General features: G+C 40.8%; 1 protein-coding gene across 3 annotated transcripts; it reads right to left on the bottom strand.

The window, feature by feature from the left end:
* Nucleotides 1-2,413: 2,413 nt before the first annotated feature.
* LOC115793658 (uncharacterized) lies at nucleotides 2,414-5,573 on the bottom strand. 3 transcript variants are annotated; one of them, XM_030748731.1, is made up of 5 exons: nucleotides 5,480-5,573; nucleotides 4,163-4,275; nucleotides 3,863-4,023; nucleotides 3,127-3,317; nucleotides 2,414-2,989 (listed from the first exon to the last, which is right to left on the bottom strand). In XM_030748731.1, exons 3-5 carry the CDS (start codon nucleotides 3,950-3,952, stop codon nucleotides 2,506-2,508), a joined length of 765 nt encoding a protein of 254 aa, XP_030604591.1. In that variant the 5' UTR covers nucleotides 3,953-4,023; nucleotides 4,163-4,275; nucleotides 5,480-5,573; the 3' UTR covers nucleotides 2,414-2,505. The 3 variants fall into 3 exon arrangements, with proteins under 3 accessions (XP_030604591.1, XP_030604592.1, XP_030604590.1); XM_030748732.1 differs by lacking the exon at nucleotides 5,480-5,573 and adding an exon at nucleotides 4,849-5,238; XM_030748730.1 differs by lacking the exon at nucleotides 5,480-5,573 and adding an exon at nucleotides 4,849-4,875 and having other exon boundaries at nucleotides 4,163-4,315.
* Nucleotides 5,574-16,778: the final 11,205 nt, after the last annotated feature.

Consider the following 16,778-nt stretch of genomic DNA (forward strand, 5'->3'; position numbering starts at 1 on the left):
ACATATAATCAAACTTAATTCACAAATGTGACCACATATTCGTGTGGGTCACATTTCCTCCACACACACTCTGCTGCTTTCAGTCCATACTGTTTTCAACCTCTTGGTAGTTTCCTAATATGAGAGGGGTTTTTTGTAAAATCAGCCGCTCTGCTGCCAGTTTTCTGATTGGTCAGATGCTGCCAGCGCAGCAGCCAGATTGATAAACCCTGAGTTCAATTATCAAGTTCATAACAGCTTCAAGTGATCGCTGATGTTAGAATAAGAGAAGTCAGATAAGGAAAAGATTCTGAAGCTGCTTTTAGGGCTCGGCTTGAAAAAATGGTTCAAAAATAGATTTCTGCATGAATTTACCATCAGGAATCTGAGGACCATGATTTAGCTTTTTTTTTTAAGCTCATTTGTGTTTCTGTTTTGAATTTTTTGTGTTTAATTGTTTAGGTTTGTTCCCGTACCTTTTCTTTCTGTCCTTTGAGAACTGTTCCAGCATGTTTGATCTACCGTCACTCAGATATTAGTCTGTGTCCTTTCCCACTTGTTCATCTTCAGCAGTCCTTTAATGTTTAATGAGGCTCATTTTAGATAACATGACTACTCTCTTTCACTGCAGTCTAGGTTTCTGTTTCACAAAGATGCCCCACTGATGTGTTTAAGCCAGGGGTCGGCAACCCGCGGCTCTTTCAGGCTTAATCTGCGGCTCTGTGCGGCTCGTGGAAGTAAATTATAAGTATCCAATTGAAGTGCATTTTATTTTTGTCAGTTCGGTTTTTGTTGTAGTTTTACATTGGAACATTGTTGTGATCTTGAAATATTAAAATAAAATCATTTTATTTATTTGTTTTCGTTTCTCAATATATGCGTCACTCGCGGTAGCCGCTACCGGCTTCCGTTAGTATTTGCGGCTCTCACTGTTTCTTTTTCCGTGGAAACCGTGTTCAAATGGCTCTTTCCGTATTAAAGGCTGCCCCTGGTTTAAGCTCTATGCATCCTGTCTACTGATCATCGCTGGTAGTTCTATTGTAATACCCCCTCTGACCATAATGTGGCGTTATTAGACGTGAAATGTCACATACTCGAGCCAGCATGTAAATCTGTGATGAACGTCAGTGTCTTCCTTGTTAGTGAAGTATTGCGTGGCCCTGCCTGCCACGTTTGAGACCACAGTTCAAATCCCTGATGAAGAGGTGATCTTTCTCTGTCAGAGTGCACGCAGCATTTTAGTGATTCAGGGGTGATAGATTCTGTAATTGGTTTGCTGTACAGTGTAAGAGTGTAAAGATACAGTTACCTCACCCACAGACAGTGTAACTAAACAAGAAGATAAAATCTTTGAAGCCCTGAAAATGAAAAAGTTCAGCACCTCCCCAGGCAGCTAAAACAGGATATACTGGGGTGAAACACGGGGTGAAAAAAGGAGCAAACCTGAATAACCTGGCTTCAACCTTTAGGCAGCACACACTGCCTGACATTTTATATTTTTTAGAAGCCGTCTCTTGAGTTCACGTCTCCTGCACAGGGCAGGGCGTTTTGGAAGCACTCGTATTTGATGGTAGGAACAAACAACTTGTTGACTTTGTTGTCATGACAGATACTGAATGTGTGTCAGTATCTTGTAAGAATAAAAAAATGAATGAATCAGCTGAAGGAACATGAAGATTAGATGTGGTTAAAATATTACAATTTCTCCGGCCACTTGAGGAGATTAAAGTAGAGATTATTCAATTCTAACAAAGTCTTGACCTCAATTTTCAACTTCTCCTTTGTCTTTCATCACCTGCAGAATATTAATGGACCTCAGACCAGATCAGCTGTTGTGTTGGTCCAGTCCAGTTAAACTGCACAGCAAGATTAGCTCAACACTCTGAGGCACTGAGGTGCAGCCTACGAGGCCTCTAGTTGTATTATTTGAACTGAAGCTGGCCAATATAATCAGTCATGATCTCAGCCGTACTGTAGTGCAACATTAATAGTAACAGAATACTTTATTCTAATTCTAGCCAGACTGTCAGCGGCTCAGAGGAAATGCAGATCTTATTGTGTGATAACACAAAAGTGCTCTCAATAAATATGATAGGATTTAAAAAAATAATAATGAGCCCCATTTGGATGTAGATTTGATACAATATAGATATGAAGTGGCAAACATATCTGCAGAAACAACAGCTAAAAGGTAAATGAGAAATCAGTTCAATCAAATCCACAGTAATGGGTCATTAAAACACTCTGGTAACTTTTAATATGTGATTTCAGGATGATTTACATATTTTTAATGACAGCATCACTACTCAACAAAACAATGCTTCCTGTTACTCACAGTGAGTGCTGAATGACTGAACTGGTGAACAGCCAGAGATGCTTCAGCTGAGAGCAGAGAGCTGAATCCACTGTCAGACAATATTTACAAAGAGTGCTGTTTGCATATCTCAGTTTTTTCCTGCATCTCTCCCATCTTTCGCTCCCCTTTTTCTCTGCCAACGTCAACCCACCGGTCTGTACTACCGTGGGTCACACTGCTGATGCGGCGCTAACATCACTGATGCAGCAGCACAGATATGCCAGCAGCCTGTCAGTCCACCCTTTCCACATGAAAACAAATAGAATCAAATCTGCAAAAGGACTGAGCAGAAATAATCTCAGAACAGCATCTACGGAATACGCATCTGGCTGATGTGATCTGGCATGAAGAGTCAAGGTGATCATGGGAAAGATCATCACAAAGTAGTTAAGGAACAGCAGAACGACAGCACCCATGATTCTTCGTTTTTCGTCAACAGGCACCGAGGTGGCAGCGGGAAGGGCCATGAGGCTCCCTGCTAAGAAGAGGATGAAGAGGGGAGCAAAGAAGAGGGCAAGAATAGAAACAAGAAATACTTTCTCTACTGCGAGACAGACTGTGACAATGCAAAGGATCCAGATCACGACACAAGCCACCACAGAACCCTTCATGTGTCTGATGAAGTCCAACAGCTGGCAGGTGACGGCAGACAATCTGCAACACAAGTCAGAGAGAAGTTCTGATTATCACAGCACAGAATTGTGTATTTCTAGCAATTAGGATCTTTCACAGAACAGTATAAAGTTAAAAATATGATGGAAGTACAAACACAGTGAAAGACAGACTGGTACCTTTCCAGAGCAATGCATGCTTTGAAGCCAAGATTGGCCATCATACTGGCGGCATAAACAGAAATGGAGACAGAGTCGTAGGTAACCTGGCCTGCGTTTGCCACCAACGCGATCATTGCACAGAGCTGGAGGAGAGTGGTGATGAGGAGGTTTGTGTAATAGATGACAGGAACCTGCTTACTTTGTAGTATCTGCAGGAAGGATTCATAAAAGTCACATTAACACAGTAATAAACATGACATGATGAAAATGAGTGCGCAGTTTTCCTCTTTCTGCTGTCACTGTGTTCAGTTTCAGTGTTCAGTTATATTTAAGGCTGAATCAGGAACTGCATCGGGTGTAATAATCTGACAGATCAAACATGCAGCGCTACCTGCTGTGGAGAAGCAGGAAGTAGTACAAAGTATCGTGCAAAAGTCTTGAACCATGTGTGATTTCTTTATATTTTCTCTCCAAGTTTACTTGGAATATCTCAGTGTGTTCTTAAAAAATAATGAAAGTGGACAAGTTGCAATACAAATTCATTAAATTCACATTATTGCAGTAATAAATATGATGTCTAACAGGATTTGCATCAGATTTGATAGGCACGAGCTGCTGTTACTGAATTTAGTGTCAGGAAATGAATACTTTTGTTTCAGTTTTATATAAACTGGCTTCCACAACCCAGAACAGTTTTGTAGATGCTTCTGAAAATTGTTCACTGACAGAAAGATAGTAATCATTATTTACTTACAACACGACATGAAAAAGCGATGAGCAGAAGGGTCAGAGGGAGGCAGACACAGACATCAGTGAGGAACATCTCATATGCAACAAACGCCATCTCCAGCTGAGTCTCTGTGCCGTGGAAAAGTAAAGGAACAGTCCACTCAGTCCACTTCTTCAGTAAATAACCTGCAGTGTGGTGAAACAGCAGGTGGTGAAACATGAGCCGGTTAATGTCTTTGTTTCTTCAAAAGAGAAGAAGCAAAGGCTGCTGAACTGAACAGTCCTTCACAGATTCTTCATAAGATGAAACTAAGGAGTAACTTACCTTTCTCTGCTGTCCTGTTGTCCAAAAGGCTTCAGTTCTATCATGGATCATACCACTGCATTTACAGTATGGCGGGAGAACCACTTATGTAACAGGGTTAGCCAGGGACAGAACTGAATAATGTGATTTTAATGTTTAATTTTAACAGTTAATCTGGAAAAAATAGATATTTATGTTGATGTCAAAATTTCTTAACTTATTTAATAATTTCATTTGGTATTTTCAAAGTATACTTTTATCTATGCCTTGAGGGACATGACTAAATAGGCATTGTCAAGTGAAAAAACTATTTTATTTCCCATAAAAGGATGAAATTGTGTTCAAGTTTTTTTTACAGTATATCAAATAAAACATTTTAATGTACATTTAAAGCTGTTTAAATATAATTTTTGGTAATCTATTTATTAAAATACAACTAAAGAGGTGAGAGGTACTCAGTTGTGCTATTTTCATAGAATGCCTCATCTATCTATCTATCTATCTATCATCTATCTATCATCTATCTATCTATCTATCTATCTATCTATCTATCTATCTATCTATCTATCTATCTATCTATCTATCTATCTATCTATCATCTATCTATCTATCTATCTATCTATCTATCTATCTTTACACTACCAGTCAAAATTTCCTTACAACTATTCTACTCTTTAATTAAGGATAATCATAATCATTTGTCTTACATGTTTCAGGACAGCTTCCAGCTCAGCTAGTTGTTAAAACAGTAACCTCAACTTCCTTTCTCTCTCCCCCCCCTTTTTTTTCTGTGTAAGTCTAAAAACGGAAATTGTGGCTTTCTGTTTAGCCACCCCCTGCAGGAAGGCACACATTCTGTAGTAGGTAAACCTGTCAGCCGTTCCCTAGTTTCCGGCTGTACTTAATTTTAAACAGAATAATTCAATTGAACATGATTTAACACTAATCTTTGGAATTTCTGTGCAGGACTTTCTCTTTGTGCATGACGGGGAATAATAGCATGCCAATAAAGATTTGATTTGAGGGCATAAACAGCTGGCTGACTCCTAAAAGCAAAGTCTGTAAAATAATTAAAACACGCTGCAGATGTGACAGTGGTCACGACACCAACAGCATTTAATTCATCCATTGCTTCATAGGATATGTGCTGTCCTCACAACATGTGAGCCAGTATGCTGCTAGACCAAAATGAAGATAGCTCCACTTTTCTTGTATCTACTGGAGGTTCTCTTTTAATATCTTTCTTTTTTCTTTGTAACTAAAAATACTAACTAAAAATACTATTTATTTCGGCATATAAACTTAAATGGATGTGCTAGAACATTCACGAATACTCACAAAGACAAACGTTTTCTAAGGAACAAGCGTAAAGCGCACATTTAACACGAAGTCAGAGATTTGCTGTTCCTCAGCAGCTGGCCTGGCTTTTTACCTTTGGAGAAAAGACGTCAAAGATGTACTATTGTGATGAGAGCACCACTTCTACTCCAACAGTCACCACAAAGAAAAAGCAGCATACAGATATCTCACTCTGATAATTTCTCAGAACACTTATTAAAACTGATTTACAAGGAATTAAATCTATTTATTAATTAACTATGAACTGATTTCTTAACTTAATAATGTCTTTACATTTGATGCATAACATGCACACCCCTTCTAATGCACAACATGGGTCAAAAATGACTCGTATTCATTTACCAGGTTATTTCATGCTGACTGAGTTTTTCTTTGCTCTATCTTTTGAAATCAATTTATTCTTTAAATATCTTGTTTTTAATTACCACAGATGAGTATTTTTTTTGTTTCATTTACTACTTTATCAACAAAAATACTTTTTATATTACTACACATAGGTCATCCAAGTGTGATTTAAAATGTAATGTCTTAATACTATAATAAAAATCCATTGCAAGTAATTACTTTATCAGTGAATGGGGCCAAACAGGTATTTATTTAATATTTTCAACATGTTTGTCTTTTTGTCACACATACACATAAATCCTGATAACAGATAACAGCTATTGAACTGAACTTAATACAACTGTAAACTGGTGAAATAAAACACAATTGGACACATCACTAGAACACAAACTGCCATCTCAATTTTTACATGCCTCACAAATGATCACTAAGTGTTTGTGCTCCTTGCACACAGGCCTGGTGCACTGCTGGCTTTTTTGTCTTCCATAACTGGGGAAATCGTGCACCTCTTTCTCTTCCTTTGGCCCTCCTGTCCGATGTCCTTTTGTAGCTGGGTGGTGGCTGTGTTTTGTTTTTTTAACCCACACCTTCCCATTGCCTCAATAAGAAGCTTCTGGAGTTTAGGTGTGCCCTCCATGCGCCTCTTCATATGTGGCATGACAAGCTCTTTGCCCAGCTCCTTGATAAGTAGCCAGCATGCATTACTCGCACCACTCATATGATCAGGGTGTTGTGCACTGAAGTTGGTGTACAGTAGGCATTGAGTGTGGCAACATCCAGCATATTGTACCAGAGAACCATGGGCCACCTCCTTGTTCTCCACAAACATGTGTAGCTGCTAACCATGTGAACCATTGTGTCCACTCCTCCTTTCGTTTTATTGTAGTACTACATCACTTCTGGTTTCTTCTTCTGACTGCTGTTATCCACTGATTTGTCATCATGCATGGTGCTCAGTAGGACAACAGCCTTTCCCTTCTTCTGCACATAGCTCACCATGGTCATTTTGCCATGGAATCCAAATTCCGAGCTATGAAGCTCCCATGAATCGAACTGACCAATTGAAAAACAATACTTACATGTATTAGATGGGCAAAGGGTCCTGTGCTGAGCTGTGAAATATCTGACACGAGCACAATTCAGAGTTCCCACTAAATGCTGTAGTAAATGGATGAAGGTCATTTCTGACCCATGTGTGTAAACTTGATCTAGAATTAGAAAAGCTGTGCTTGTTCATAACTTAAAAAATGAAAAATAAAAATGGTGATTTGTGCTAAACAAAAACAAGATATTTACTGCATAATTTTAAAAGTAAATGATAAAATTAATTTATTTCAAAACAATATCATAGAAACAGTCAGCCATACATGAAGTAACCTGGAAAATGAATGCGGGTCGTTTTTGACCCATATTGTGCATTAGAAGGGTAGTGATACAAAAAGGGTTTTTATTCAAAAAGTAAGAAAGGAAAAAATAAAATAAGGATATATGATGATGAAAAACAAGTTAATTGAGGAATACCTTGAATGCTGAATGATAAAATTAAATTATTGCAAAGATATAAAAGATAAAAACTCAGCCGGGTCACTTTTGACCCATGTTTTGCATCAAAGGGTTAAAGACATCACAGGATATATCTGCACCTTTTGCTCTTTGAAAGAAACAGCCTCTGCAGTAAAAGCGCATCAGTGAGGGAAGGGAAGGAAGTCTGTTATCTGTACTCTGGAAATATACACAAAGCATCTCTGAATCTGGAAAGAAACAGCCTCTGCACCCTTGTAGTGTGGTAATTTATGGGCATTTTATAATGCATGCAATTTTCAAAGAGCTCACTTGCTATACTATGAATACAAAATCAACAGTTACAATTATGAATTGGAACCTGAAGTATTTGGTTTGCCACAAAAAGGTGTAAAAGTTATTCCAGCAGGACATCAGAGACTGATAGAAATCCAAAGTTCAATCAATACAAAGAGTGCAGGTATGCAGAGAGGTGAACAAAACTGAGCTGGCAGCCCAAAAAACATCCATGAGGAGAGCTTTCTAGAAGCATCAGGAAACATATCATATGAGGAAAGTCCAAACCAGAACCAGCCAGTGGGAAAAAGAACTGAAAACAAGAAGCAACACGGCAGCCTGACAGCAACAGAAGGAAGTGAGAGGGCTGAGAGGACTTAATGAAGCGCAAGTGGTTCTCAAAACATAACGAAGGAGTGGAGTGGAAATAAGTGACGTGCATGACCCACGAAGGTTTGTGTGGAACAGTCAGGGTTGTTTTAGGAAAGTCCCTAACTCAGAGATTATGTGACTCTTACAGTTTGTGAGCTTGGCATTCGTCCTAACGGCTGACATTTTTCTTCAAGATCAAGAAAACATTTTCAGAAAAATTAACTTGAGGAATTTTTTTTTCTAACTCTGCCTGGAGACCCTGCAGGGTCTTTATCCCAAGCCCGGATAAAGTGAGGAGGGCTGGACGTAGGGCTCGTACTACAGCAACTGTAACGAGGGGCCCTGTGGTTCACAGACAGCCAACAGGCATGCCTCAAGACAATTATTTTCAGCTGTTCAACCACAACTGTAAAGAAAACATAAAACAGGAAGTAATTCACATGCATGACAGCTCTCAGAGTAAGTGCTTGAACAAAGCCCAGTAAATTCTTTGAGTATAGGAGATTTTTAAAATGATAAGTTAAGTACAAATACTTCATTAGAATTTTCAGGTATCTGTACTTTACTTGAGTAAACTTTCTGCTTTTACTCCTTACATTTTTTTTTTTGCATTTTTGGCCACAGCGGCTTTTGTTAGCAGTGGAGAGAGACAAGAAATGGGGGAAAAAAGGGAAGGACTGCTCAGTGACATCTGATAAACCTGAAATCAGTGGCGCAAAAAGGGGGTATGCACTATATGCAATGCATAGGGGCACCGCACAAGAGGGGGGTGCCAAAACGATGTGGGAAAATATTTCTCTAGTTGCATTTTCTGTATTTAACAGCTGTGCATATGACATGATCAATAACAGAGGCGCGGCGCTGATTAGGCGCCCCTGCGCTCCTTCACCTCCCCTCCTCCTGTCCCATTTAAAGTCCATGAATAATTGATCTGCACACATGAACACAGTAAACGTTGAGAGGATGCGGATGGTGCGTTTTGTGTGTGTGTGTGTGTGTGTGTGCGTGTGTGTGTGTATGTCTGTGTAGTGTTCTAGCTAGTGGTTGATCCCAAGGCGCCGCGCCAGGCTGAGACGCTTCACTTTCGGAGCTCTGCTGTCTCTGCATTTAGCAAACAGGATTTATTTAAATCAGTAAAATAAATTTGAATGGCCAGAATACAGCAGCTTTTTTCCTCAACACATTAAATAAAATATAAAATTATATTATTCTTCAAAAATCACATTATATATATATATATATATATATATATATATATATATATATATATATATATATATATATATAATTTCAAACTGATGAAAAGTTGCAGATTTTTCAGGTAAAAACTGTAATGTGAATTTCTGCACTTCACAGTCGGGAAAACGCTGCATAAACTGTGCAGTGTGTCCAGTTTATCAGCAAATAGCGCAGCTGCAAACACAGCGGTGGAGACAAGTTATCACGAGGTCCAGTCCCCAAAGCTGCAGGGACACATTATGATGCTTCATGAGAAAAGCCGACTCTCAGCCACCTTTCATCCCGGAGCCCTGCTGAGGCTTTTCCTTCACTTTCTATGAACTGACAGATTTCCTCAGGCAGCTCATCGCACCTGTGTAATAAGGCGCGTCACCAAATTCAGAAGCTATTTACTCCAGAAAAGACTGAAACTGCTGCAATTTAAACCTTTGCCTCTTATAAAGTTACCTGTCTGTGTTTCGGTGTTTATGACGCGTTCTGTCTTCAGGACTTTGCTGCGCGGCGTTTCCTGCTGTGTGACGCAGTGATGCACTGTCAGCTCACCTGTGCAGGTCTCCTCTTCATCTTTTCCGTATCTGTCCCACCAATCCGCTCTTTCCCTCGCAGTGCAAGTGAGAAAAAGAGACAGATGGTTTACCTTCAGTGTCAGCGTTCAGGTCTTTTGCCTCCCACCTGTTTGGAAAATCCCTGTTTTCCACTTTTCGTTTGGTCATTTTTTGGGGAGTCAGGCAGCTTAAATGTCACTGTAAAAACTGCTAAAAACAGTTCTTGGCCTGCCTGCAGCTGCTGCAGTGCGTGGAATTTGTAGTATAAGTGGTGGGAGCACATTTACCCGCGGGCTATTAATAATAGCTGAATGAAATCATCTTGCTGGCCGTATAAAATTAGATCGTGGGCCGGAAGTGGCCCGTAGGCCTTGAGTCTGACACACGTGACATAGAGAAAAACTGCAGTATGGAAGTTAAAATGGGCAGATGAATTGTTAGTATGAAAAATTATTTCTTATCCGATTACTTGATTAATTGATGGAATGATTGATACAATACTCGATTCTGAAAATAATCGATAGCTGTATTCATAAAGCCATAGTCAAACATTAGTTTTCAGCACCAGTGGAGCTGTGAAAGGCCTTAAAATGACATGCACCTCGACAAATGTAACTACAGGTTCACAAAGACTGTGATTAGGCTTTAGATGTGCTTTCTGGTTACATGTGTAGGACCCTTCACTCAATTAACAAGCGGGAGCAGCTTTTAGCGGTTAGTATTAGCTTGCTAATTAGCATTACCACCCCCGCCCCTGGGGGGGGGGGGGTGTATATAGCTGCGCCCCTGCCTGAAATTTAAAGGTTTTTGTGAAATGTCCTGCAAAACAAACTGAGGTACACACTTATTATTAGTGTACCTTTATTCAAAGGTTGCATGAAAATACTGCAGTTTAGTGCAGGATAAACAGGTTAGTTTGCTGTACTGTGGTAAGTTTACAGTAAAGTTCTGTGATGGGTTGGTGCACAGTGGCTGTGGTGTTCATGGTCAACGTTAGGTTACATCAAGTGAAGCAGAGATGAATTTGAATTTAAACCAGGGGTGTCCAAAGTTTGGCCCACGGGCCAAACATGGCCCAAGCTTGCCTTTTATATGGCCTGCAAGTTTTGTCTAAAAATGTGTTATTTTTGGCTCGCTGGCACAAACAACTCATGGAGGCAGTGTCATGTAACAGATGTCTGTCAAATGCTTCAAAACCTCAAAAAGAACAAGACTGAATGCTTGACCAATCACAGCCCACGCTGCGGCATCCGTTGGGATCACAGGTGACACAGAGGGCTTCACAGGTGTACGCTGCCGAGTTGACACTTAGCGAGCGGTGAGTCAAAACAAAAGCAAGCGATGAAGTGTCTGTTGATTACTTAACATGGCAAAACTTTTTTACAGAAGGTGACTTTACTAAAGGTGAAAACAGCAGAATGCATTTGCATTCAGGTCAATGAAATTAGATTTTTTTTTTTCGTGAGCCTTCAAGGAAAAGATGCAGCAGGGAGCCACGTATTTCCAAAGACTTTGAAACAAAGCTGCAACTTTTCCAGAGACATTTGTCACAAATGGAGCCCTGCACCACATGCTTCCCATCTCTGCAGGAGGTCATGGTTGTCTGCAGGGCCAGATGGAGGCATAGGCGACATATGCGGGTGCATAGGGACCCCTGACCACCAGGAGGCCCCCAAGCTCACCTAAATTTTTCATTTTCACTTTTTTTTTCATGCCAGTGTCCTAAAAGAATAAATTAATTGTTAAAACACTCCAGAATTATGCAATTGTAGCAATACTAATAATCCGAATACTAATTTAATGAGTAGACTACTTGCTGACTGACTTTGTGTGTCAGCATGAATTTGAGTAGTTTGGGCAGGCATGCCAGCGAGGCTCCAGCTGACCTGATGGTCTGTCAGTTATGGTCATTTGTGGATGAAGCTACAAAACAGAAATGTGACAGAAAGGATCTGTCCCTCTGAGGCTGAGAGGAGGAAAAGGAGAAGATTAGAGGAAGAAAAAGGCTAGAAGACAAAGGTATATTTTCATGAGCAATTACAGTATGTTTAGTTGGTAAATGGTTGAGTAGTTAGCTATTTCTAGCTGGCGAGGTATGATCTTTATCATGTCGCTATATCTCTATCTAAAAAGGACAACAGCCTGTGTCAGCGACCTCAGTGTGTTTCTAGTTAATGTACATTTTGCTTGGATCTTATTGTTGTGTTTCTGGGTTTATGACCCAGCGTTTTTAGTTTTTGGACTTTCATTTTTCTATTGTTTAAGGTTACTGTTTGATTCCTAGTTTATTGTTTTTTTGCAATTTTTAATTTGTGTCTTTTTCTGGTCATTCCTGGTTGGTTTCTTTATCTCCTCAGGCTTCTTAGTTTAGTTTTCCTTGCTGTTGTTCCCTTTGTATTCAATCCTGTGTTAAGGAATATTTAGGAGGATGCTTGTGAATACAGAGCATTACAACATTAAGCTCATGCAGCCCCCAGTTTTCCAACAAAAACACTGAAAACACAACAGCAGCAGCTGTTTTACGTTGTTATGGAAATTTATTTCTCAAATGAGAGAGACAAGATTCCTTTACATGGTTTATTACTCGTACGAGGAGACGTCGCCCACACACTGAGAAGCATGTAAGTGAGTTCTGAATCTTACACAGAAACACAACGTACTTATACCCTTTTCACCCCCCTGTTCTCCCCCTCCTTAACCCAACCATAAAGAAGAGGAGCTCCTCCCCCAGTTACATGTCCCTGTATGAAGAGACTAACCAAAAGGACAATAAAACTAACAAATGTGACCCCCATTAACACAGGAGATCCTGAGAGAGGAAGGGTGTGTGCAGGTTACAGATAAGGGAATGGTCATCTGGACAGTTTTTACAACCTACCGGTCACTTCATGGTCACACACTCCCTAGTTGAACAACATATAAGAGGTTAAAGTAAAATTTTCCATCACAACGTGCAGTCTGTCTGCACATGCGCGCAAAGATGCGGAGCCGTTACCGAGACGGTGAGCTCAGGTGGAGCGAAGGGAAACGTTTTTCTAGCAGCAGCGCTTTTTCCTGTAAGCACCATTAAACCTTTACTGGGAAACAGCTGGAGGTCCTTCACCTGCTGATCAGGTGGTTGATGAAGAAAAGAGAACTTTGTAGCTGCTCCATCCACCCTGTTTGTTTCACACAGAGACAAACTGCAGTACGGAAGTTAAAATATGCAGATGGACTGTTAATAAGACAAAAGTATTTCTTATCTGATTACTTGATTAATCGATGGCATAATCCATAGAATACTTGATTACTAAAATAATTGATAGTTGCAGCCCTACTTTGAACATATGTACATTTTGCTCAGTGTGAATGTAAATAATGCTTCCAAAAATTTCCAGGTGCAGATCAGCATCTAGATGAACAGGTGGGCACGCTTGGCTTTAACTGACCGTGCTGACTCAAGGTGAGTGTCTGCCTCAACTCAGCAGCAGATCCACCTTCAGATACCAGGCATGCTTTCACATTAGGCCACATCTGTCTCACATAACACTCATTATAACCTATATTAAGACCACTTCATGATTTGGGGGCCATGCTGGGCACTCGTCAGTGCTATGACTGAGCTGTAAATCCTAAAAATAGGCCAGAATGATCAAATTTTCATGTTAGGATGAGGATACAGCAATAAACAGTGGGACGCAGAGAACGCGCATTTTATTGTCAGTCATTGTATCCACAGGTCAAATAATGAAACAAAAATATCCTGTAAATATCACATAGTAAAAATAAATAGACATTTCAGCATTATAAAATTGTCCTATAACTATAATAAACACCACACTGATGCTCACTGACGAAGTCTAAAGAGCTGTCACAGGATAAATACACAATAATAACAGTAAAAAATGTTTTCATTTGTGCAAACACTTTTACAATATTAGGGATAAACAAAAGAAAACAGTCACAACAGATTATGAGGAACGATGCAAAATGTTAAATGTGTTATTGTTTGTATGATTGTGCACCTGCAGGGTGCAGACACAGACTGTCTTCTAGCTGGAATAGTAACAGCAGCTTACTGTAAATAAATGGATTATTAAAGAAAAAAATAATAATTCTGTATCAGTCATGAATATTCAAACTCGCTCATTAAGATAAAAACAAAAAATCCAAAGGAGGTTTGGAGACACGTGATGATCCCGGTCACATCATCTGTGTGCTTACAAGATCTTGATGCAGCATGGCAGGGCCGAGGAGCTCTTCACACTTTTCTTTGTTTCATTATATTTTTTGCCACTAAATAGAGTGATTTGGGATCTTGGTAATTAAGATGGTCTGATTCCAGTTTCCTCTACTGGAAGTCACTGGGTCTGTTTGCATTCAAAATTTTAAAATTTGCTTTGGATTCAGTCTTTAAATTCTTTCATCATCATCATCCCTTCATCTTCATCTCTACTGCGAGTCTCTGGCCCGGGACTCGGAGGCAGCAGCTCTGCATCCTTAGAGCTGCTCGTGCTGGCAGCTCTGGCAATCCTGGTGAGGGTCTGTTCGTATGGAGAGGGCAGATAGACCATGAGGAACACGCCATCTGTCACGTCCTGCTCGGAGCTGGAGCTGGGAAGTGGACCTCTGTTGCAACGAAGGGAGGACAGGAGCTCGCAGTTCCTCTCTGGGTCCTGCAAGTCCTCCAGGGCGATCACGTTGGCCAATCCCAGCTTCCCGTCAAAGCTGAAGCCCCGCCTTCGGCGGCAGACCAAGAAGCCGAGGACGCTGAAGAAGAGGACAAGGAAGGAGATGCTCGCTATGGCGATGTAGGTGACTGATCCACCGCTGAGAATGGCCTCACCAAAGCTCTGGCTCTGTGAGTCACACAGCATGGTTAGCTCAATGACCAAATCCACACAGTGTGCATATTATCACATATTCTTACATTCATTTTTATTTTACTGTTAATCTGAAAAATTCACTTTGGACATGTTGGAATATGGGAGTCACACATTTACACCAACTAAATAAAAATAGTTTTAACAGAGCTAGCGGCTCATTTCAGGCGGCACATATTTATTCTCAGACTCTCAGACTTTACATGAGCTGCAGTTCAAATTATTAATTAAAGCCGCAAGCGGCGATGAGCGGGCCCTCGCACCCGGCGCGCGTCGACCCCTGGCGCGCTCCAGCCAAGCCGCGCGTCGACCCGTGGCACGCTCCAGCCGAACCGCGCTCGGAGGTTCTCGCAGACGAGAGAGTAGCTGGCTCACCCGGCTGCTGACGGCTCAGCAGGCTAGCCGTACTTCGCGTCGATCGTCTCCCGCTTCCACTAGGTGGCGTCGGTGAGTGCCCACTAATTAATATGTCACAATGCTCTATGTAATGCCTGCAGCCATCAATGAAACTGTAATGACCATAGGATGATGAGTATCAGTGTCCTACTGATTTCCTGTTGCCACTAGGTGGCGTTATGAGTGTGAAACAAAGCTGATAGAGGGGTGTGTCCGGTCTCCCTTACCCTCCCATTAAGCCTGTGAAGTTTGAGGCAGATCGGACAATGTATGTCAGAGATGTAACAATTTGGTGCACTGTGGTATATGAGTAAAATCCCACATTTAGAGGGTTGCTACGGCAACACCGTTCAATATTCTACAAAACCATGAATATCTTTTGATGGGCTACTTGTGTAGATGATCTGGAGCCATTTTGGTGTGACTGGATGAAAAGCTGTAGTAGAAGATGATTCAAATAGCAGGCCTGAAAAATGTGAAAAATGCTGCAAAAATGACACCTTAATTAGAACATGTCAGGCTTCCTGTTGGATTTCGGCTATCGGTCCAAGAGACTTTTTTGTACGTCTTAGGATGTTACTTCAGCATGCACGATTTCAGGTACACAGACCAAGCACTGCCCTGGGGCTGATGTTTAGAACCTATCTGGGCCTGAAATGGAAAAAAAGTCCAAATTCAGAGGGTTGCTACGGCAACAGCGTTCAATATTCTACAAAACCATGAATATCTTTTGATGGGCTACTTGTGTGGATGATCTGGAGCCATTTTGGTCTCACTGGGTCAAATGCCCTAGGAGGAGTTGAGGCAAAAAGGCCTGAAAAAGGCGAAAAATGCTGCAAAAATGACACTTTAAAGTGAACGTGGCTGACTTCCTGTTGGGTTTCGGCTATCGGTCCAAGAGACTTTTTTGTAGATGTTAGCATCTTACATCAGCAGGCACATTTTCAGATACACAGAGAAAGCACAGCCCAGGGGCTGATGTTTAGAATCTCTGTGAATTTGAAATTGAAAAAAGTCCAAATTCAGAGGGTTGCCATGGAAACACCGTTCAATATTCTACAAAACCATGAATAACTTTTGATGGGCTACTTGTGTAGATGATCTGGAGCCAATTTGGTGTCAGTGGGTGAAATGCCCTAGGACAAGTTCGTTCAAATAGCAGGCGTGGAAATCGCAAAAATTGACACCTTCAAGTGAAGATGGCCGACTTCCTGTAGGGTTTGGGGTATGGGTCCAAGAGACTTTTTTGTACGTCTTAGTATGTTACATGAGCATGTACATTTTCATACATGTAGATAAAACGTAGCTCCGGGGCTACTCAAAAAACTTGCTATTTTAAGATATTCCGAGCTGCCACTAGGCGGCGCTCTACCGTTTTTGGACTTTATGCATATGAGTGTGTTCCGGACAGGGTGCTTATCACACCACTGAAGTTTGAGCCAAATTGGGCAAGTTGGGTTTGAGTTACAGCCATTTTTGTGTTCATGGCGAATCATCGAACTTTGCCGTCCCATAAGGGTCACGCCCTTTTGTCAAAAACTCACAGTTTTGAAAACACAGTAAGTCCAACTTCTTAAGGCTTTCCAGGTGAAATTTGAGATAGTTCTGCTAAACCACCTTGGAGCTGGACCTCCAAGTGTAAAATATGACATTTCCTGTTCCCACTAGGTGGCGCTGCGACTGATATTAAATATTGTCATATGTATGTGTTCAGGGGGGCAC

This window comes from Archocentrus centrarchus, chromosome 15, assembly GCF_007364275.1.
Source record: "Archocentrus centrarchus isolate MPI-CPG fArcCen1 chromosome 15, fArcCen1, whole genome shotgun sequence".
Taxonomy (NCBI): domain Eukaryota; kingdom Metazoa; phylum Chordata; class Actinopteri; order Cichliformes; family Cichlidae; genus Archocentrus; species Archocentrus centrarchus.

Bases quoted from the DNA above. Each gene is read 5' to 3' on its own strand.
- LOC115793658 (XM_030748731.1), bottom strand. From the start codon at position 3,952: ATGGCGTTTGTTGCATATGAGATGTTCCTCACTGATGTCTGTGTCTGC. The intron at 3,318-3,862 runs GTAAGTAAATAA...TCCTTCCTGCAG, and splicing joins TCGCTTTTTCATGTCGTGTT to ATACTACAAAGTAAGCAGGT. The intron at 2,990-3,126 runs GTACCAGTCTGT...CTTGTGTTGCAG, and splicing joins GCATGCATTGCTCTGGAAAG to ATTGTCTGCCGTCACCTGCC.